Below are 23,171 nucleotides of genomic sequence, written 5' to 3'. Positions count from 1 at the left end.
TACAGATTCCCCTTGCTCCAACAGAACCACACCTGACACTGCAGGAGGGCTGCAGCCACAATTCCAATTGGACTGTCACCAACAGCCCACAGGGTGTCAGGTTGGGTTCTGACTCTGTCAGTGTTGTTCTAGTGTACTGCATTGTTTATTTTATCCTTTTTTTTTCCTATCCCTATTAAATAACTGTTATTTCCTGCTCCCATATTTTTGCCTGAGAACCCCTTAATTTAAAATTTATAGCAATTTGGAGGGGTGGGGAGGGTTTACATTCTCCATTTCGGGGAGGCTCCTGCCTTCCTTAGCAGGCAGCTATCTTTCTAAACCAAGACAGGGAGAGACGCCGGAGAGCTGCACAAGGAAGACCTGGGGATCTCGATATCCCAGGGGCAGGAGCAGGAGCAGAGCATTGGCAGCAGGGCAGGGAGGGATGCTGGCCCTGGGGCAGCCCTGGAGGCACCTCTGCAGTGCTGTGTCCAGCTGCGGGTGCTGAGCACAGCAGGGCCAGGAGCTGCTGGAGCTGAGCAAGGGCCTGGAGCATGTGGGTGCCCTTCCAGGCCAGGCTGAGGGAGCTGGGGCTGCTCAGCCTGGAGAGGAGCCCCAGCTGAGAGGGGCCCTCAGGCCTGGCTGGGCCTGGCTGCAGGGAGGGGCAGAGCAGGGCCCAGGCTCTGCTCCGGGGCCCAGCGATGGCACCAGAGCCACGGGCAGGGCCTGAGCCCAGCAATTGCCCTGCACAGGAGGCACAACTTGTGCCCTGGGCAGTGCCCAGCCCTGAGCACATTGCCCACACGGCCTGGGGGCTCTCCTCCCTGGGGCTGGGGCACAGCTGGCTGCACACAATGCTGTGCCCTGGGCTCTGGGATGGCCCTGCTGGGGCAGGGAGGGGACACCAGGTGCCCACTCAGCTCCTGCAGCCTCAGCCCGTTTGTGACTCTCTGACTCTCTATCTTTGATCCAAACTCTCATTTTAAGCCACTCCACTATTCCAGTTCAGAGGAATTGATGTGATATCTCATCTATACAGCAGTGTACAGAGGAATTTACTTCCCAAGATAGTTCTGTTCCCTGCAGGATGGGAGAAGCTCAGAGCTCTCTTGGCAGTCTGGCTTATCTGACTTTAGGCAGAGCTTTAAGTGGTCACCATATGAAAACCAAGGAATTAAATGCTCTGAGAACCACTTTGGCTGTTTTATTTCAGGAGTGAGATTCGATTATGCCTCTGGGTTTCTTCCAACAGAGGATATGCTATGATTCCATGAAATGCTGTTCATTGCCCAACAAACAAGCACTCCCCTAAATTTCCATATTTCAAGAACACTCCATCATCTGTCTCCACCAAGTTTTCTGAAGCAGAGGAGCACACACTGAATTTTCCAAGAAGCTTCAGCCTATTTTCTCTGCCTATCCTGCAGCAGACAGAAAGGGGCCTCTCTGCACAGCCATAATTAAAGTGGGCAAGAGAAAAGGCAAATGGGACACTGATGAGAGTATGAAAAGCTTGATGAAATTAAAGCAGTTGGAGGAAAACACTAAATGACTGCAAAAGATCCTATCAGAAGTGTCAGCCAAGACAAGTCTATTGTATTCCTCAAAAAAGTCCTAAGCCAAATATTGGTGCTTTAAATCTCCTCTTCCCTGCTTTGCTCCTTTTGTATGGACCATTAACTCCCACCCATCTGTGGCTGTGCTGAGGTTGGAAAAACTGAATTATGTAATTCTTAATACCTCATAACTCCTTGTGAAAATGACAGGACCTGGTATAAGTTCCCCTCCAAAGTTGTTTAAACCACTATTTATTTTATTGTGAAAAGTCACTGTAATTCCACAGATGACTCATGTGCCCCCCTCCCTAACATTCCCCATCACCAATGTTGGCTAAATGTTCTATTTTCAGGGATTAGTATTTTCCAAAATGAGAGGAGAAAGAGCTGAGTAACTTGTGTAGTGACTAATTTAATTTACAGACCACAGAATGGTTTATGTTGGGAAGGGATCTTAAGGATCATCTTGTTCCAACTCCCCTGCCACAGGCAGGGACACTTCCCACTAGACAGAGCTGATGATAGTCTTTTTATCTGTTAATTAATTACACATTTAATTTTTATAAATTAATGCATTATTTGAAGTAGCAAAACTACTTTTGTCTGAGATTCCAAATAACTTGTTTTCCTTTTGCCTGTGGTTGCACACACAGAAAAAAAAAAATCACAAATACTTATTTTGTTTTTATAGGCTGCACGAATTATTAAACCTGTATAAAAACAGGGAGAGGGTGATCTTTTAAATTTAGGAGGAAAACATGAGAAATTTGAAGAGAGTCCTGAAATAAATAGATTTCACTGTGAAATAGACCTCTATACACAGCTACAAAATTATTTTTGAGATATTTGTTCTCTACAAATATTTTCCGGAATGAATGGACCTGTTTGAAAACAAGTTGATGTAATTCTTCTGGCAAAGGCTGTTCTTAAAAACTTATTCTTAGAAAAGGAATTCTCCAGCTACACTGATCTGCCCATGGTGTTTGTGAAGGTAACGACTTCCCAAGGTGACCTGGAGAACTCAAAACCTGATTTTTTTAAACTTTGTGCTCGTTCCAAAGCTTTTTTCACTGTGAAATACAGAATTACAGAAAAGTTTGGGTTATAAGTGACCTCCAAGGCCACCAAGTCCAACCATCAACCATCACCACGCTGCTCACCACTAACCCACGTCCTCATGTGCCAATTCCACATGGTTTTGAACACTTCCAGGCATGGGGACTCATCACTTGTCTGGATAGCCCCTTCCAATGCTGAAACCACCCTGTCCATGAAGAAATTCTTCCTAAATTCCAATCTAAACCTCCCCTGGTGCAGCCTGAGGCTGTTTCCTCTCCTGCTGTCACTTGTTACCTGAGAAAAGAGCTTGACCCCACCTAAGAGCAGCAGAGCCTCCTTTTAGGAAGTTATTCCTATTTATAGGCAAGCCCTCCTTTTAGGAAGTTATTCCTGGTTCTAGGCAATCCCTCCTTTTAGGAAATTATTCGTATTTATAGGCAATACCTTCCTTCAGGAAGATATTCGTATTTGTAGGTAATCCTTCCTTTCAGGAAGTTATTCCTGGTTCTAGGAAATAATTCCTATTTGTAGGCAAATCTTAGGAAATTATTTTAGGAAAATTTTAGGAAATTATTCCTATTTGTAGGCAATCCCTCCCTTCAGGAAGTTACTCCTGGTTTCAGGAAGTGCAGTCCCCATGAGTTCAGCCTGAACAACTTTGTTGGTGGTTCTGATGTTCAAATTTCTCAGAGCCAACGCACACTTGGCCCAAAACAGAGGGAGAAAAGGGGAGCATCTCCCAAATCTCCAGGAGCAAATCCATCAGGAATTTTTCCTAGCCCAGTGAAGATATGAGGCACTCAGAGACTTTTCCAATGACTGGCTCCACCACCAACCCCAAAGTATTTCAAATTCTATGCACAACCACAAGCAGGATGGACCAGACCTGTGGGAAGTGCCACTCATCACTGATTGAAATGACAAAAAAAAGGACAAAGATTGGTTATAGACTATTTCCTACAGCATTTTCTATCCCATATTGACTAATTCCATGACAGCAAGTAGAGAAAATTGTCTCTGTGTTACAAAAAGCCAGAAGTGTACACATGTTTTGTCTGACCAGATAAAAAACCTCCCTCACTCCCTGATCCATCCAATCCCAAAGCCAGGGAATTGTCAGATATTTGGAGATGAAATAATTTGATTACCCAATGAGCTGGTCTTTGTTTTGCTCCACGAGGGTGGGAGGAACGTTGGAGACAATCACTTGCATGTCCAACTGATTGACCACAGAGACCTGGAAGGAAAAGAGGGAAATTCAATTGGCACTGCCAGGCACAGCCCCCTCCCCATCCAACAGCAATGGGAAAATTCCTCTCCTGCCTCCACACCACGCCCTGATATCCACATCTCCCCTTTTAATTCCAAATAAGAGAGCTGGGAAATCTTGCAGCCAAAGCCCATAAACATCAAAGATTTAACTGGAATTGTAATTCCAGGTCTGCATCAGAATTACGGATTTTTAAGGTGGGAACAGGAAAAGCTGCTCTTAGTTTAGATTTGACTTAGTGAATCTCACGGGCTGTATTCAAAATTACTTCTGAGCATTTGGGAAGTTTGGATGCCAGGAAAATCCTCTCTTGGACCCATGCAATGTGCACCAAGGGAAATGGAAATACAGGATTGATTCCACAAAATCAATGCTACTTTGTTAGAAAATCAGGAAGGAAATTGTTCATTTACGTTGAAGTGATCAGTGAGAGGTTTTATTTTAATCTCTAATTGTTTTAGCTTCTCCCTCTATCCTAAAACTGCACATTTTGCAACTGAGCTTTTTCCTTTAAATAAAAAAGAAAAACAAAGGAGGAAAAATGCTTCTAATCCACTCAATACTTGTGTGCTTTGGTGGAATAAAATTAAATTTCAGTTTTCCACCGAGGTATGGAGTAACTTCGGAGCAAATATCTGGCAATTTTTGTTTTTTACTATGAACCCAAAACCACTCCAATCTGTTGAGGATTCTGGAGGAAAATTTTGAAAACTAGGCCAATGTTAAAGCTGATAAATTTAAAAATCAAGGGTTAGTTGATTCTAAAAGAAATAAACAAGCCTTGATTTTCCAAAGAGGAGCCCTGGAAGCACAGCAGCAGAAAAACCTAAATGTGCTTCCACATCAAACACTGATTCACCAGCTTTGAAGCTTAATTCAACTTTAAATATTTAAATGTTCTTGAAATGTCATCAGATGCCCTGATCAGCACGTACAGGCTTCTGTGTAAGAAACACAGAATTATAATGAGCTCCAAATAAAAATCATGCAACGGAACTGGAAAGCAATGATTAATTTAATAGAATTAATTACATTAGCCAATTCAAGCAACCACTGTGCACCCAGGAACTGAAAACAGCATCAAGGCAACACCAAAAACAAAGGCAGTGATTCTTTAAATATGGAAGAAATCACAATTATCATCGCTTGTTCATGTACAAAACCAGGGATAAACACACATTTGTGACAAGTTATAGGAAACCAAGGGTGTTGGACAAAATCAAGCGACATTTGAGGTTTCCATGGTAACATTAACTTGCTTGTTATCCCCATTTGTAAAGGCAGGCAAAGCAGAAAATTGTTGGTAACCTCTAGCCCACGAGTGATATCCCTTTGATCCCAAGCTTCTCTCATTAGGCACTTCCCAAGCTTTAAATTCAGCAAGGCAGAGCCTACCAAGACTCTTGATTGTGATATGGCACCATTGGACTCCTGGGAGTAGCGGTGACCCGAATGAGGAGACGCCTTGAACCCCAATAAACATTTGATTAAAGATGTTATCTATGACATCATAAAGATGATATCCAGGATTTCAAATCATGATAGTGAATATCCACTACCTCCCCTTCCTCAGCATCTTTAGGTGCTTCCTTGCAGCAAACTCATTTTAAAACGTAATTCTTGTATTTCTTTCATCTCACAGATGCTGAGAAGGAAAACTCCATCACGTGGAAGCAAACTGTCAAGCCACATCTGTCTGACCTGAGCCATCCTGGTGTCCTTCCCATGGGTTGTCCCCACCAGTGTGACAACCTTTGATCAGTGGATTTGGCAGATCCTGCTGCTCCCAGAGCTGTGCCAGGCTCTGGGGAAGCATCCTGGTCCCAGCTCTGGAGGATACCTTGCTCTGCTCAGCTTCTGCCCAGCACTGTACCTGCCTCTTCTCCCCAGACCTCCTCCCAGTGCAGTCCTATCTTGTTCTTCTGCATGGGAGTAATTAAATTAATTTCTCTTTTCACTTTTAGAGCTGGTTTTGAAATAAATAACATCTGAGAGCCTGAGCCTCTGACCCCACAGCAGGAAAATCCTGTTAAAATCATGGGAAAGAATCTCAGTGTATGGATCGCACTTGGTGCATAAAATCGGAGAATCCCAGAATGATTTGGGTTGGAAGGACCTTAAAGCCCATCCAGTGCCACCCCTGCCATGGGGAAGGACACCTTCCACTGTCCCAGGCTGCTCCAAGCCCCAAAGTCCAACCTGGCCTTGGGCACTGCCAGGGATCCAGGGGCAGCCCCAGCTGCTCTGGGCGCCCTGTGCCAGGGCCTGCCCACCCTGCCAGGGAACAATTCCTTGCCAACATCCCATCCAGCCCTGCCCTCTGGCAGTGGAAAGCCATTCCCTGTGTCCTGTCCCTCCATCCCTTGAACATTGTCTCTCTGTATTTCTTTTGTCTTCTTCAGGCCCTGCAAGGCCACAATTTGGTCACCCCAGAGCTTCTCCTGTCCAGGTGAGCCCCCCCAGCTGTGCCAGCCTTTCCTCCCAGCAGAGCTGCTCCATCCCTCTGCCCATGCTGGTGCCTCCCCTGGGCTCATTCCAGCAGGTCCATGTGCCAGTGTTCTAGGCAGATAGGGTTGGTCTGGAATTGCATCTCCAGCTCCTCCAAGTTTCCAGGCCTTGCTCAAAGCAGCTGGGTGCACTGCTCATCACTCAGCCAGCCATCAGAAAGAAACCTCTATAAATTAATGAGACATCCTTCACTTTCTAATGTTAATGTCGATTCCTTCTGGCTATGTTTTAATATCCTATTAGCGCCTAAATTACCTGAGAATTCCCCATCATTTTGGGAGGTCAAGCATGAGGGTGTCATCTTTTATGTTTACTTGGAGAACTCCTGCAGAATTCACCATACCAATGATTCTGGCTCTCATCTGTATCCTTTGACAGTGTTCCCATGAAGTGGATAATGCACTCCATCCCTTTCACATTATGCTAATATTGAGCCAATCCATCAAGTTTATAGGTTTTAAGGAAATTTAGCTTGGATGGTTTCAGTGCCTGGACTAAGTCAATGTTCTTTGAACAGCACAAAACCATGAGCCTGACACCTAAAGATGCTGCCAGTTCTGGAATGCTGCTTTCTCAGGAACTGAAAAGTTCATTCTTAGCCCAAAATTATTTGTTAACATAAGCAACTAAGACAACTTGGACATGACCAAGGGACATAGAATCATGGAATGGTTTGGGCTGGAAGGACCTTAAAACCATCCAGTGGCACCCCTGCCATGGGCAGGGACACCTTCCACTGTCCCAGACTGTTCCAAGCCCTGTCCAACCTGGCCTTGGGCACTGCCAGGGATCCAGGGCCTGCCCACCCTGCCAGGGAACAATTCCTAATTCCCAATATCCCATCCAGCCCTGCCCTCTGGCACTGGGAAGCCATTCCCTGTGTCCTGCCACCCGAGGCCCTTCTCCAAAATCTCTTTCCATCTTTCTTGTAGCTTCTTTGGGTCCTGGAAGGCCACAATTTGGTCACCCCAAAGCTTCTCCTCTCCAGGCTGAACATTCCCAACTCCCCCAGCCTTTCCTCCCAAACTGGTGCCTCCTCTGAACTCACTCCTAACAGGTCACAAAATCTTTTGGTTTAAGAAACGAAAAGCTTTATCCCACTGCCTTCAAAAAAATTAAGCACAATCACTTGATGGCTTTTCTCTAGATCTGCCTGGAATGAAACTTCCTGCAGTGTTTGAATTTCCTGAGGAATTATTCCATACCAATAATCCCTGGCTGATACTTACGAGCACGTCTGCTTTGCTGCTCAGTCCTTTGCCGTAATCATCGGTGGCAATGACCTGGAACTTGAAATAGGATCTCCTCATGTTTTTGAAGAGCATGGCAGTTTTGATCAGCCCCGTGTAAGCCTCGATCACAAAGCCCTCCTTGCCGTCCTTGATGGGGGGAATGATGAGCCTGTATTGCATGGCACTGTAATTCCCAGTGTCCTTATCATCAGCCTAATGGGGAAAAGGAAACAAGCACAGGCAAATAAGGTAAATATGCATGGAAGGAGTCATTAACCTTGTCCTTTAAATAAAGTTACATCTTGGCCCAGCAAATTTCTGCCACTCTGACATTTAAAACATTATATCCCAGAGCAGGCTGCTACTTTAAATGCTTCATTTAACTTTGCTGCACTCAGTTTTGCTTTTCCAGCAATTTCTTCCTCCTCTGTTGGCATTAAGCTGCTCCAGAAGAAAGAAAATAAAAATTAAAAAGTAGAAAAATATAAGTTGACTTTCAAGTCTGCAACAATACCTTAAAAATATAAGTTGACTTTCAAGTCTGCAACAACTGCTTAATTATGAGAAACCTCCGCTGCCAAATTCTCATTGAAAAAAAATTATCAAAGAAAAAAACATCTCAGCAACCTCTGCACAGATTTGCACAAAAATGCCCTTCATATTAGATATATTCTGTTGGAGCACAGGTATTTTTGGTGCAATCAAGTAACTTTTTATTAAAATAAGGAAGGATTGAGTGGCATTCCTGCAGTGGTGCACAGGGCCCTGCTGGGCGCCCCAGTTCAGGACGCAGAGCTGTCCTGGCACCGTTGCTGAACTGGATCAGGATGCAGAGCTGGCATCAACCAGGCAGCCCCAGGAATTGTTATTCCACCTTCCCTGCTCCTGACAGCCCTGTGTAGCCCCATCCTGGTCTCTCCAGCCCCATTCCTTATGCTCCTGTTCAGTCTGAATCCAGAGGGAAGTGTTTCAAGGACCTTGACCGAGCTTTCCTGTGCTCCTTCCAGGGATCAGCGAGGTGGGAGCTAATTAATGCCTGAGCACTCATTAGTCTTGGTCACGGCCCCAGCATCTGGGATACTTCAGAATCTATCAGCAGGTTTTTATGGAAATATTGGCACTGCTCCTGAGGCCCGTCGCTTGAGCTAATGCTGGAATGAAAACCAGCCTTAACTTTGAATAGGTGCATGTAAAATCCATGGAAAATCCTTACAGTGCCATGACTTAAGAATGAAAAACAATAAGGGTTTGTGTCAGCATGAAGAGTTTGTAGAATCATGGGATATCCAGAGCTGGAAGGGATTCACAGGGATCCCTGCACAGACACCCCAACAATCCCGCCCTGGGCATTCCTGGGAATGTTGTCCAAGCTCTCCTGGAGCTCTGGCAGCCTCAGGGCTGTGCCCATTCCCTGGGGAGCCCGGGCAGTGCCCAGCACCCTCTGGGGGAAGAACCTTGCCCTGATCTCCAGCCTGACCCAGCTCCAGCCATTCCCTGGGGTCCTGTCCCTGCTCACAGAGAGCAGAGCTGTTTATGAGACACCACAGCTACTAAAAGAGAATTATCTGTGCAAGGTCATTAAGCCTTCAACAGGGGGCCATTAATCATCATTAATTGTTTCCTCACCAGCATTGAACAAGTTCTATACGGTGGAAATCATACCTTCTGGTTTTTTATTCATTCTCAGATAATTTTTCAGGGAATACAAGCACCATAAGCAATCCAGGTGCTCAAAGCTGTGTATGCTCCATGGCACTCCAACTCCTATCAGCCCAGATTTCCAGACAGAATCATCCAGCACTTAAAGGATTACATCCAGGCTGGTTTAGCTGGAAAGAGCAAGTTTCATTCAGAACAGCCCAAAAGATGAGCTCCTGGAATGACACTGGCTGTCACTCATCACAGACACACAACTGGTTAAATTCCCACTCTCAATATTTTGCTTTCTTCTAAATTCACAAAGCTTCATCTGGCTCGACTACCAAAAGCATATATATATAAATTGTGTTAGGTTGGTTTTCTTCTCCAGCTCCACAGGGTTTTTTAAGGCTTTTAAAACCCAGAGTGCTGCCTCCTGGGTGAGCTCAAACTCCTTTATTAGTGATTTTAAGAAAGATGGGAAGGTTAAAAAGCTTTCTGAAATTTACTCTGTTCTGTTAGTCAAAAAAGCAAAGACATCAGTGGGCTTTTCCAGAGCATTCCAGCTTTCCAACTGGCACAGGGAAATACAAGCCCACAACATCCCAGAGCCAGCAGATGGGAGCCTGGCAGTGGAGAGTCAGGAAAATTGTTGGCTTTCCACATAAATAAATTGCTGAAGGAAGAAATGAATGTGAAAACACACTATGTCACAGAATAATGGAATTTTTAAGGTTGGAAAACATCTCCAAGATCACACCAGCCAACCTTTGATTGTCACCTTGACCATCAAATCACATTGTGCAGTGCCACATCCACTCATTCCATGGACACTTCCAGGGCTGGTGGCTCCACCATTCCCTGGGCAGCCCCCTTCCAATGCTCTGCCACCCCTTCACGAGGAAACATTTCTAAAATCCAACCTGAACTCAAGGAAATGGCTGGAGAGAAACACCAGAGTGATGTTTGGATGGTGAGAAACAACGAAAAAAATTAAAACAGCACCTCAGCTGTGCCTGGAGTGCCAGGACACGAGGAATGGGTTCAGACTGAAACAGGGCAGGGCTGGATGGGACATTGGGAATTAGGAATTGTTCCCTGGCAGGGTGGGCAGGCCCTGGCACAGGGTGCCCAGAGCAGCTGTGGCTGCCCCTGGAGCCCTGGCAGTGCCCAAGGCCAGGCTGGACTTTGGGGCTTGGAGCAGCCTGGGACAGTGGAAGGTGTCCCTGACATGGCAGGGGTGGCACTGGATGGGATTTGAGGTTTCTTCCACCCCAAACCATTCTGGGACTCCAGGGTAAATTCAGCTCATGCAACACAGCTCAGGATAAAACCATGACCAATCCAGAAAAGTCTTGCCTAGCCAAACCCTCTTGTTTATCTATACTCAGCTTTGCATGGTGGTAATGGAACTGGGGAGGAAGGAAAAACAGAATTCCTGTAACCCCACATGGCACATGAGGGACCCAGCAGCAGCCACAGGAGCAATGTCCAGCCACAGGATCCAGCTCCTTTTGGGACATCCATGAGCAAGCCAAGTTTCCCACTGAGTGCCCAGTGAAGTCCAAAGGCTCCCTAGAGGTGCCCTGGAGAGCAGCAGGATGACCTTCCAATAAAAGGCCAATTTCTTTGTTAAAATGGATTTATGAGCTTGGTTCAGCTGGGTCAGAAGCCCATCATATTTTTAATATTGGCAAATTGTCTCTCAATAAAATGTACAGCTTTTAATAGTCACTGCTTTCAATGACACCAGAAATCAATTTCACCTTCAGCATTTCACGCCTGGAGACGTGTGTGACTAAAAACAAACAAAATTTGGATCCGAATTAAGGTATTGATGCTGCAGGCACAGGCATTAAATGAAGTCAGGCCTTCTGCACAAAGCTCAGGGCACTGGAGCTCAGCACTAATGAAATGTTCAAGTCTTGCAGCTGAGCTTAAGGCATTAAACTCCACTGAAAGAGGCCTTTTGACATCTGAAGCTCACAGCTTGTACAGTCCTGCAGAGTTCAGGTGCCTCGAGCTGGCAGACAGGCTGAGTTAATTGCCACCAGTTCTGAGAGCTCAGTGCCACCCCAGAGCCATCAGCAGCCCCACCACCATCACAGCTCAGGCTCTTTCCACATCCACCCAGAGATGTGCAAACAGGTGCCAAACAGGCTGGGAAAATGATCAGATTCCAGCTTCAAATATTTAACTTTGTTGTTTGAATTCCCCCTGTCTCTGCTCTTTGGCTCAAACCTAAGGACACTGGGCTTGGCAGGACCAGCAGAGAGAGCTTGTGAGCTGCTCCCAGGAACCTCCCAAACTTCTCTAATCCTAGGAAGGATGTTTGCTATTCCTGTAATTTGTCCTGAAGGTAAATATTTTTGACACTTCATTAGCAAGAGATCTATGACATCTCAAGAGTTGCATTATGACTGTCAAAGAAGAGAAAGAGCTGCACTTAATCTTAATATTCCAGCAGCATGTCTGCCTTTTGTTCTGCACAAGAAATACAGATGTCTCCTAAATCCTGCTGTGATTGACGGCTGATAAATATGGATGATCTCAGGAATTACCAGGACAAATTCCAGCCTCCTGTGATTGAGTGGAGGTGTGCCCACAAACAGGGAGCTGGGTCAGGATTGCTGCTGCTGCTTCCAGCCCTTTCCCATCCCCTCTCACAGAGGAGGATGAGGCACAAATCTTGGGGTGCTCCCTAATCCCAGCACAAAAGGAGTGAGGATATTTTTACTCAGAGGCACGTGAGGCCCTGGCAGAGGGTGCTCAGAGCAGCTGTGGCTGCCCCTGAATCCCTGGAAGTGTTGTTCAGGTTGGATTTTGGGGCTTGGAGCAGCCTGGGACAGTGGAAGGTGTTCCTGCCCATGGATGGGCTTAAAGCTCCTTTCCAACCCAAACCATTCTGTTGTCTCAGTGATCAACCCCTTCTTTTTCTCTCCTTTGCAAGAAGGCCCAACAAATGAAGCCTTTAAAGCACAGATTAATTAATCTCTGGCTCCATATGACTGCACAAGCACAGCTTGATGGCAGAACACCCAGGCAGGCTGGCAAACCCCGCTTGCTGTTACAGCAGCACACTGACCCTTGTCACCAAAAGTCACCAGTGGCATGCTTGGGATGAGCATAAAAATTATCACTAACTCCTGAAGCTGTATAATCATTGATGATTCCACTTTTTATCTGATCTAAATCCAGATTTGCTGCTCAGAGTGAAACACAGTTGTTAATTTGAAATGCTTCCCACCTCCCTCAGAGGGCCACCCTTACCCACAAGCCCCAGGCTGCTAAGGGGACATTGAAAATGGCAGGATTGGGATTGGGATGCTGAGGGGAATTTTTTCCTCCCTTCCTAGCAGATGGCAGCTCCAATGTTCCCAATTAGTGGCTGGCACATAAAGCAGTTTTTAGAACCAGACTGTTTTTGCTGGTAGGAATTTCCAGATTGTTGCAGATTTCCAGTTCTGACAGCACAGCTGTCACTGGGCTGTTTTAGGGGAGGTTTCTGGGTGTTGTACAGACACCTAAGCCTGGAAATTTGGGGTAGCCATTGCAATTTTCCTTTATTTCCTGTATTTCTTCACTTCCGTGCTCTTTTACACCCTCATCTGGCTCAAGCCCTTTGGAACTCATGCTCCTCACCTTAGTTTGCCACTGGCTGCACCAGGAATGTTTAGCCTTGATCTTAAAAAACATTTATATTCATATTAAACTTATATTTAACATAAAATATTCCATATTTAATACATCAGTATATAATATATCAATATATCTGTATTATAGTATATTGATGGTTATTTCCATATATTCTTTAATATTCATATTGCTTTGAATTTATATATCAATTTATATATCAATTTCTATTTCTTCACTACATCACTGATACTGATCACTGCCCAGCTGACTCCCAATACCCCCAGTGCCAGGAATTTTCTGAGAAACACAGGTAGGAATAAATCAGGTGAATGGGAATTGCTCACTTTGTCCTCCTGTGGTGGCTATAAACCTCCCAGATGCCAAAGGAAACAGGGATTCCTTTTGGCAGGCTGTCTCATGGGAAAAGGTGTTGAACAAGAGAGGTTCCCAAAGTTGGATTTTGAAGCAAATAATTGCAAAAAATGAATTTTATTGTTATTTTTCTTCAAGTTAATGCTTTAGAGAATAACTTTTTGTGTGTGTGTGAGGAAGTAAAGGCCACACACATGGATTTCCTCCATGGGATGGGAATGATCCAGGCACACTCCCCACTCCCAGCCCCTCTAGGAGCCTTTAATCAGGAAGGCACATTCAGGACCACCAATCTTCAAAATGCCCTCAAAGAAAAAAGTAATTGAAAAATCTTCAATTACATGGGAAAAAAATCCCAAAGGGTAGGGAATTCTCTGATTGTGCCAGAGGAAAATAAAAGGAAAGTAAGAGAGCTTAGAGTAAAAAGTTCAGAAAGCCTAGAAAAAGCAGGAATATGATTTTTGAAGGAAAAATGCCTGGCATTCCTGTAATATTTGTCTTAGCAGGGCACACAGCTTTTTTGGGGGCCAGATGTTCCAGCAGCTGGAGGCTGCGCTGTTGTCACCGCAATGAGCTTTCCAAGGAGATTTTTTACTCCTACCAAGCATGTTGTCTCCCTACTCTGGCATCCATAAATCACATTTTAAGGAAGGAAAGGTTGTGAGTGGCAAAGCAGTTCAGTTTTGGGCATGAGTCGTGCAACAGCCAAAGGAGGGATGAGCCAAATGCTGCCCTGAAAGCTCCCCTGGGTGCCCAGGGTGGAATCTCAGGAATTCCAGAACTTGCCACTCTGAAGATTCCCTTGTCATCCCAAGGAAAAGGAAATATCAAAATAAATCTACAGGTTATAGGCATAGATAGGAAAAAATTTGGACATTTAATAACAGATCTGTGAAAAAAAAAATCAACTTTGGTATTCTCTCTCTAGCCAGGAATTTTAACTGTTTCTTTTATCCATTGTTTTAGCTCATTGAGGGATCTCTAAGATGCTTTTGAAGTGAAGAAAAGAGGAATTCCTGCTCCCCAGAACATGCAGCCTAAAATGGCTTTGTTTATTTTGCTCTCTTCTGTTGAGATATTCCAAGGATATTCGATATTCAATAAAGGATATTCAAAGGGAATAAAGTTCCATGAAAAATCTGATTAGAAAGGGGCAAAGAGCACAGGAAAAGGCTGGAATGAAAATATTGTAGGAAACAAAGCATTTCCATCAAATACAGCCAATTCCAGAGCCTTGGATTCACTGGCATTATTTAGGCAAGATTCCTTCCCTGCAAACATTTTCAGGACAAAAACACCTTTATAAACTGAGCAGGAATTCAGACAATTCTCTTTCTTCACTAGAATCAGGACCTCTGATATTTCCCTCATTTAAATCTGTAATAATTCAATAATTTAATAAATAAAGGAAGAAAAGCAGAGGTTAATAGTGTTAATATTTGAAAAGCAAGAGCTAATAACATTCCATTGTAGGGAAAAGCCAATTCCTGCTGGTAATTTCCCTAAAGATTCTTTTGTGGATTTATTTCCTGAAGCAGATAGAAAATATTGTGTTTGGGGCTCAAGGAAGCCTGGAATTCTGAGGGGGAGCAACAGGAGTTCCATGAAAATACCAGTGAAAAGCAAAATAATTCTAGCACAAGGAAACACAAAGCAAAGATCAAGGCACAGAATTCATAATTAGAGGCTCTGCATGTTACATCTGGTTTTAATTAGTATATTCCTAATGAAAAGCACAAAAAGGTCTTTAATTAAGGAAATGGGCTCTCAAACAGATTGGAAATTCTGGGTAAAAAATCAGAATTGCAAAAAAGGGGAATTGAAGCAGCAAGGAGCAAATCCTTTGCTAAAAATTGCCACTTTATTCAAATATGTCCCTTTTTTAAATCTTGGAGCATCAGTACCTCCCAGCTTTCAGGGGCTACTGCTCGTAATCCAATCAGATCCATAGAGAATAATTAATGTGGTTTATCACTCCCCAAATTAATTCTGATTAAAAATGACTTTTGGAAAATGATTTGTGGTATTCTGCTGAGCTTAAGCATCCTTTTTATCTACTTAGAGGAATCTTACTATGAATCTGGAGCAAAGCAGCTCATTACCCTTCTCTAAAAGGCTTTTATACTCAAATTAATGTATTTAAGAGGATGCTGCTGGCAGCAAACCCAATGACCTTAGAGAGTTGGGAGAAACTTCATAGGATTGGCCTTGGTACATATCAACTGTTTGGATGATGAGGGAAGTTTTTATCCAACATTTTATTTGTCTGTTTGTTTCTAAATTCAATTTGTGTGGAAGATTATGGACTCAGGATTAATTTTCTTCTCTCCTTTATTTTTTTCTTTAAATTTTAATTTATTTTTGGTGTTTGATTGTTTTTTATTATTTGTGAAATTTTGTCCAAGGCAGAGTAGAGCATGACTGAAGCATCTGAATGTTCAGTGGTGTATTTGTGATCAATTGATCCAAAACTGATCTACATCAACTACTCTATTAATAATTAAAGACTACACTCCTAATTATCCCCGTAAGTTATTATGTCCTGTTAAAGAAGAACTCGCTGTGGGATTTTTGGGCTGTTTTTGGAAGTTGTAGTTTTGCATCTTGTCATTTGAAATGCGGGGAGAGTTGGGATTGGCCAACCTGGACAAGAGAAGCCCTGGGAAGACTTGGGAGCCCCTTCCAGGACCTAAAGGGGCTCCAGGAGAGCTGGAGAGGGAATTTGGGAAAGGGATGGAGGGACAAGACACAGGGAATGGGTTCCCAGTGCCAGAGGGCAGGGCTGGACGGGATATTGGGAATTAGGAATTCTCTGATTCCAATATCCCACGTTTGGGGCTCATCAAGGCTGTTGTCAGTGCCAGCAAGAAAATACTGAGAAAACCACTTTCTTCTCAAAATCACTCAGATGATGTGAAAGAAACTGAGCAACTGTTAATGAATGCAGAAGATGAAAGCAAATGCATGAAAAACACCTCCTAAGAACCTGAATTTCCCCCTGGAATCCAAACCTGAATAATTTCTACGGTGCAAGCTCTGCGTGTACTTTATTAATGTTCTCCTAAGTTTCAGCTTGGAAAGCTGCTCATTTCATTCTACTCCTCAAGAACAGACATTCATTCGATTAATTATTCTCAAACCAGGCTGGAATGGGGATTGTGTTTAACTAACAGAGCAATTACTTTTGCTTTCTAAAGGCCAGGAAAAAAGGTAACGAGCACTGACTGCTGCAAATGCTCCGTGCTACAACAATAAATTCCAGCCTGATCCTCTGCAACAAAAGTACTCTTTAATTATTTCTAATTTTACTTTCACTAAACACACAATTATGTTTAATGCCATCCACTAATACCAACTCCTGGCTTAGGCCTCATTCCATTTTGTGCCAGCAAAACCAGGGAGGATTGGAACAGAAAAAGCCAAAAGACACAAAATTGACATTTCTTTTGCTCCTTCTTTGTGGACTGATCACATGTTTTGTGTCAAATGTTTCTAAAGGGCAAAAGCAGATTCCCCTCATCACCCCAAAATTTCCCTTATCTTTTCTCCACCTATTTCTTATCCCCCTGACTGACACAAAAATACCTGTGCCTAAGAAGTCCTCTTGGAAAACCAGGAAGGATTTCACAGCCTGTCCACATCTTGTGGGACGACTCCAAATGTGTTTTGACATTTGTGCCTCATGATTCATTTGCTTTCATACAAGGAACAAAACGTTCCTTTCCCTAAATTACTTTGCCTTCCAGAGTTTTTTATCTACTCCAGTGCCTCTGTCCTCTTATCTCTCTCTACAATTCCCTGGAAGGAGGATAGAGCCAGGTGGGGATGAGTCAAGGGAGAGGAGAGGAAACAGCCTTGAGTTGTTCCAGAGGAGGTTTGGATGGAATAATTGGAAGAATTTCTTCATAGAAAGGGTGGCTAAGCATTGACCTGGTCAGTGGTGGAGTCACCATCCCTGGAATTGTCCCAAAATGTGTGGAAGTGGTGCCTGGGGACATTTTTGGTGGTGACCACAGTGGTGTTGGCAGATGGTTGGACTTGATGGTCTTAAAAGTCTCTTTCAACCTTAATGATTCTGTGATTCTTCAGGAGTTCTGAAGTTCATGGATTTGACATGATTTTTGGATTTGCCACCATTTTTGGATTCCTACTTTCGATGAAGTAGAAGCTTCCCAATTCCCCGCTTCTCTGCCATTTCTGGGCTTATTTTGAGAAGGACTCTCATGAAACCAACAAAAAAAAAAAAACAACAAAAAACCAAAAAAACAAACAGCTAGGAACAACTTTATTAAGCTTTGACCCTTTTATCATTCCTGGTGCTCTAAACATATAATTTATTTGTTTTATTGAAAAAAAGGAGCTTTTACTCTTGGCTATTATTATCTGAGATGAATTGTAGTCTGTATATTATATTTCCATTAATTTTCGCTCCCTTTGAAACAAAAAAAAAAAAAAAAAAAAAAAAAAACCAAACCCAAAAACACAAAAAAAAAAAAAAAAAAAAACAACCCTGTGATCCTGTGGATGATTAATCTTATGCTCACTTTCCTCTCATTGCAGACCTAAAGTTGCTGGATTTCCCCTTTCAAACCTAAATACAAAAACCAGCCAAAATAAAAAAAACCAAACTTCAGGTGAACACTGGCATTCAGCATAACCCAAATATTTAAATATTAACAGATCTAAAATGAGGGCTACAAACTGGTATGAGACACAAGCACCAAAACTGACTACAAACAAAACCTGGGTTTTAACTCAAAATCATCCTTGTGCCAACATCAACCATCAAGCAGCTTTAGAAGATGCAAATTTCAGAATTTTCTGTAAAAAAATCAACCAATGAGTACAAATTTTCCATCTGTAATTGAAGGTTATAACAAAAACTTGACCCTTACCTTCACTTTGAGCACAGAAGAAAACATTCTGGCATCTTCAGACACCCCTCCAATGTACAGTTTTTTGGTGAACACAGGTGCATGGTCATTTTCATCCTTCACCTCAACAAAGACCTTGGCTGTATTACCTAAAAGAGGGTAGGAAAAGGCAAAATAGGAAATTTTACAATAATTTGTAACAACTCCTGGTATTCATGAATTTACAGCTCAGGGAGATCAGGTAAAATGAGTATAGGCATAATAAAATAAAAATAAATCTCTGAGACAGCATAGAATGCTAAAATTGGATAATCCCAGAATATTTGAGGCTGGAAAATCCCTGCCAGCCCCTGGAGTCCCAGCGGTGCCCAGTGCCCACCTTGTGCCCAGCCCAGAGCACTGAGTGCCACCTCCAGCCCTGCCTGGGACACCTGCAGGGCTGGGCACTGCAAAGCTCCCTGGGCAGCCCCTGCCAAGGCCTGAGCACCCTTTGCATGCAGAAATTGCTGCTGCTGTCCCAGCTGAGCCTCCCCTGGCCCAGCCTGAGGCCCTTTCCCCTTGTCACAAAGAGCTCATTAACAGCATCTCTGCACTTTGCTTTATCTATTTTAATTGTTCCTACTGCCATGCAAATTCTTAATGGCTGATTCAGTCCTGGTGTCTATAAACTCATAAATGGTCACACAGAGTTTTGGCTCAGCAGCCTCAACACTTAATTAATTTCCTGTGTTAATTGAAAGCACCCCCAAGCCTGTTCTCCTCCCAAACCTGGCCTGGCCCTGGGGAACTCCACCAGCGCTCAACACAAAACACCAGAGGTTCAACACAAAACACCAGAGCTTCAACACAAAACCCCACTGTTAATTTGGTTTTATTAAAGAGTTCCTGCTCCAGCCTATTGAGCAATAAACATCTCCATCCTTCTGCAAGGGGAAAAAACATCCAGCAAAAACCACGGAGCTGGTGCCAAACAGATTCCACTGTGCAGCAATCTCCACCAACATCTGCTTCCCTCTTTCAGAATTGTATCATCCAGAAAGATTGCTGGAAATGATGATATCCAGTTCATTAAAACCACATTTGCAAGTGATAAATTGCCTCCTTTCTGAGCTGGTCTTCCCAGCTCCTTTCAGTGCCAGGATAATTTCAGTGTTGCACAGGTGCTACTGATCTGAGTTACTTGTACAATGCAGGCTCTTAAGAAAAGGCTTAGGAGCTGTATGCTTAGGGGAGGAAAATGTTGATATTTCAGAATATTTCTGACATGGCCAAAGTGATATTCTGCCTATCTGATGGTCCAGCTGATGGGAAACAAATGATGGCCTCATAAATGGAAGTGAAATGTGAAAAAAAATCCTGTGGGGTTCTTCAGTGTGGAGAGAAGGGGGGGGAAAGAAAATAAAGAAAGGAAAGGAAATTACACTGATTGTCAAATTTCTCTTTTCTTAAATTAGATCCCTAATGTCTCTGGCTGCAATACCAAACTATATGGCAGGAAAATGAGCTTCCCAGGCAGACTTTCCCACTGCAGCTCCACCCTTCAGGGAAGAAGGTGGCATCAAAAGCAGGATTATGTGTGGAAGCAACCTTGCCCTGCTGAGCCCATAGCCAGTTCTATCACTGGCTGCCACCAGTTTGCTGCTGGATTTTAGCAGATCCTGATTTTATCCATGCCAGTGGATTAGGTGCTGGCTCACCTGCCCTGGTTCTCTCTAATTCAAATTAAACATCATTTGCACATCGCTCGCTTTTGTCGTGTCAGGCCAGTTTGGGTGAGGTGGCTGAGCCTTGTGCAAAGTTTGCCTTGCAATTTGCTCAACTCCCCATTTGTTTGATTTGCTGGCAGTCCTCTGAGCTGCCAAAAGGCTGATTTGTTTAGCAAAGGGTGGATGCTCTGAGAATGGAGAAATGGAAGTTATTACATTAAGCATGAAGCAAATGAAATACCCTCCATATCCACAGGCCAACATTAGGACTGTCACCATTGAATATCTACCTGCATTTCAGCTTCCTGCCTGATTTCTGGCCACAGTCCTTCATTCCAGCAGGTGGAGTGGAATGTGGCATCCATGAGCTCCTTCCCATCCCACCTTTGGATCCAAATCCACAGCTGGCTGCAGGAAAGGGCTCCCCATCAGCTACACAAGTTGTCTTACCCTCACAGTGGAATTCTCACTAAAATCCCTCAGCAGCAGCTGTGCCATGTGGGGAAGGTCATGCCAGACCCTTTCCCATGGGGATTTTTCCAGTTTCTCTGCTTAATTCAGGAATATTCCCTGCACAGGGGCACTGGTGCTCCCAAATCCATCACTCCTGCACTCCCAGCCTGATGGAAAAGGCCACCAATGAAGCACACTCTTAGAGAGTCTGGTCCAGACTCTGTCATTAGACTCATTTTTCCTTCATATTCCAAAATTTTACCTGCTTTTCTAAATGCTGGGTGTGGCTCAAACCCTCTTTGTAAGGACAGTGATCATCACAGGCTATCAGTATTCACATTCACCTTCCAGAGGGGAAATTGGTACCCCCATGCATGAAAAACCTCCCATCTTTGGAGTTCTAAGTCTGGAATCCAGCTCCAGTTACTTTTTTTCTTCACGGATTCCAGGAGTTGAAAGCAGGATTTACTCCTTGGTGGTATTTCTTGTGAGACCTCCCGGAATCCAGGTATAAAATCTTGTAACTTATGACTGTGCTGCTTAAAGAGCAGAACAAAAAGCATCTTTCCCTGGACAAAGCTGCCAAGGTGGCCAAAAAGAGAAAAGAGGCAAGAAAATTGATTTCTGTGGTACCTCAGTCTCCTGCAAGGTTCCTTTTTCTCCAGCCCCCTGCAGATGAGCTGCAGTGCACAGAAAATACAGAACTGCAGCTGTTTCTAAGTCATCCTCAGCTTACAGGAACCAGCTAAACAATCACTGCCAAGAGTTTTGGATCTTTCAGCTTCTGTGGTTTGCTTAAGGGGAGTGAAAACACCTTGAAAGCTGCTCTAAAGCAAAGCTGAAGAACCTCTGAAACAACTAAAATGAGTAGACCATGAATAAGTAACACAGAAAACAAGCCCAGCAAAAACTCCTGGGTCACCAGGGTGTGCCAGCATTTCATTCCCATAAGTTTTTCCCAAAAATCTTTTCTGAAAGTTCTTTTCCAGCCTCCCCATCTAAAAATGTGCCAGGTCCATGTGAGCCTATACTTGGCTGCAGAAATGAAGCTGAACTAAAACAATGGTTTTTGGACACTGGGACAGCATCAAGGATGTTTTTGAGTGTTCCCAGGTGAGTTTTACTCAGTGTTTTCACCAGCAGCACTGCACTTGCCTTCTGCAACATTCCAACCCAGCCGTGGGTACAGCTGCTCTTCAGGCATGGATAATTCTCACACAAATCCCTGCATCTCCAAAAAGCAATTCTGTAGGAGCAGATTTTCAAAGAACCCTTCCAAAGTTCATCAGAATCCAGCTGGGAGGGAGAATTGTGATTTGCCAGGGCTTAGGAGCACTTTGCTTTACTCCTGCCTTACAAGTGCGTGGAGCAGGCAGCACTCTGTGCTTTGGCAGGTGAGCTGTGCTGAGCTGCAGCTGGGCTCCAGCTCACATTCCTGCATTTGGCAGGACCAAGCAGGAATCAGCACTGAATATTTTTCAGTGGCACTTAGATCCAAATGAGCCCATAAAGCCTGAAGAAGACCATCATGTGCTGTCACTGCTCGAGAGAGTGCAAAAAGAAGCAAACAGCAACGTGTTTGGAGCAGCACAGACCCGAGGTCTGATTTAAATCCAAATAAAACCTCTTTTTCTCACAAATAATGACCTGAGTGGGAGCTCAGGTTTTGTGTAGCCTCTCTAAAATGCACTGCTCTGCTGCCCAAAGAAATTGGAAGTTTGTCCCAAGCTCCCCCAGAGCTGTGAGGCAGCAGGATCAGCTCTCCAGGCTCTGCTTGCATGGAGTCCATCTGTCACAACTCCTGGATTTGGGAACTGCCAGAGCAGCCAGCTTGGAAAGCACTGCCAGCACCAACTTTTGCAACTAAAAACATAAGGTTGCTTTACTGTTACATCAACACCACGGGGACACAGAATTCATGCTCATATTTAATGGAGTGGAATTATCATTCCCAATGACTACGGAGCAGCTGCAGAATTTCAGTTGTAAAACTCCCATTTCCACTTTATTCCCAAGGGGTTTTTGGGGTTTAGAAAAGCAAAAACAGAAGGAGACAGGACTGGTGCCTTACCCCAGCCCACAGAGCAAAGCCCTGCTCAGAGCTGGGTTCAGCAGAACCAGGACAGTGCCTTTATACCAGCAATGGGGGTGACAAAGGTGCCAAACAGTTCTACCTGACCGGATAAAACATGGAAATAATCAATGGAAGGGTGTTGCAGACATCTTTTTATGAAAATCCTTTCTTAGGATTTTTTCCTCCTGAGAAGCTGAGAGGCTCCAGGAACAAAATGTAAACATTGATTATTTGCTGCTGAGGAATGCAACAGGTGGATCTGGGATTGGTCTCATGTGGGGGTTTGGATTTAGTGACCAGACACGGCAGAGCTGGCTCTCTCTCTGTCTGAGCCAGCTGCCTTTGTTATCATTCTTTTCTTTTTTATTCTTAGCTTAGCTAGCCTTCTGAGATGAAGCTTTTCCTTCTATTCTTTTTACTATAGTTATAATGTAATATATATCATAAAATAATAAATCAAGCCTTCTGAAACATAGAGTCAACATTCTCATCTCTTCCGTCATCCAAGAACCCCTGTGAACACTGTCACAGAAGGGTGATTTTGCTTTCAAATCTTGTGACAGCAAGATAAAAACCCTGTCTAACATGGTCCTGTCATAGAATCATCCAGGTTGGAAAGGACCTCCAAGGTCATGGAGCATGACCTGTGACCAATCTCCACCTTGTCACCCAGTCAATTAATTCCTCTTAAATACAGGAAAAACCACCACGGGGTTCTGTCATTACCTTTGCATCTCTAGGGATGTGAAATCACAGAATCCCAGAGAAGAGACCTTAAAGCCCATCCCTGCCATGGGCAGGGACACCTTCC

The 23,171-nt window shown here is 43.9% G+C and overlaps 1 protein-coding gene across 1 annotated transcript in view; it reads right to left on the bottom strand.

Moving 5' to 3' along the window:
• The window catches only part of PCDH15 (protocadherin related 15), a 311,085-nt gene that overhangs the window by 36,417 nt on the left and 251,497 nt on the right, over positions 1-23,171 (bottom strand). The window contains exons 27-29 of the mRNA XM_059476704.1: positions 18,149-18,276; positions 7,605-7,820; positions 3,746-3,834 (exon numbers count right to left, since the gene is read on the bottom strand). Of these exons, the coding sequence (XP_059332687.1) occupies positions 3,746-3,834; positions 7,605-7,820; positions 18,149-18,276 (433 nt within the window). The remainder of the gene's footprint in view (positions 1-3,745; positions 3,835-7,604; positions 7,821-18,148; positions 18,277-23,171) is intronic.

The sequence above is a fragment of the Ammospiza nelsoni genome, chromosome 8 (genome assembly GCF_027579445.1).
Source record: "Ammospiza nelsoni isolate bAmmNel1 chromosome 8, bAmmNel1.pri, whole genome shotgun sequence".
Classification (NCBI taxonomy): Eukaryota; Metazoa; Chordata; class Aves; order Passeriformes; family Passerellidae; genus Ammospiza; species Ammospiza nelsoni.
Note: the sequence above shows the minus strand (reverse complement) of the source record. Positions and strands in the feature narration are given on the sequence as shown.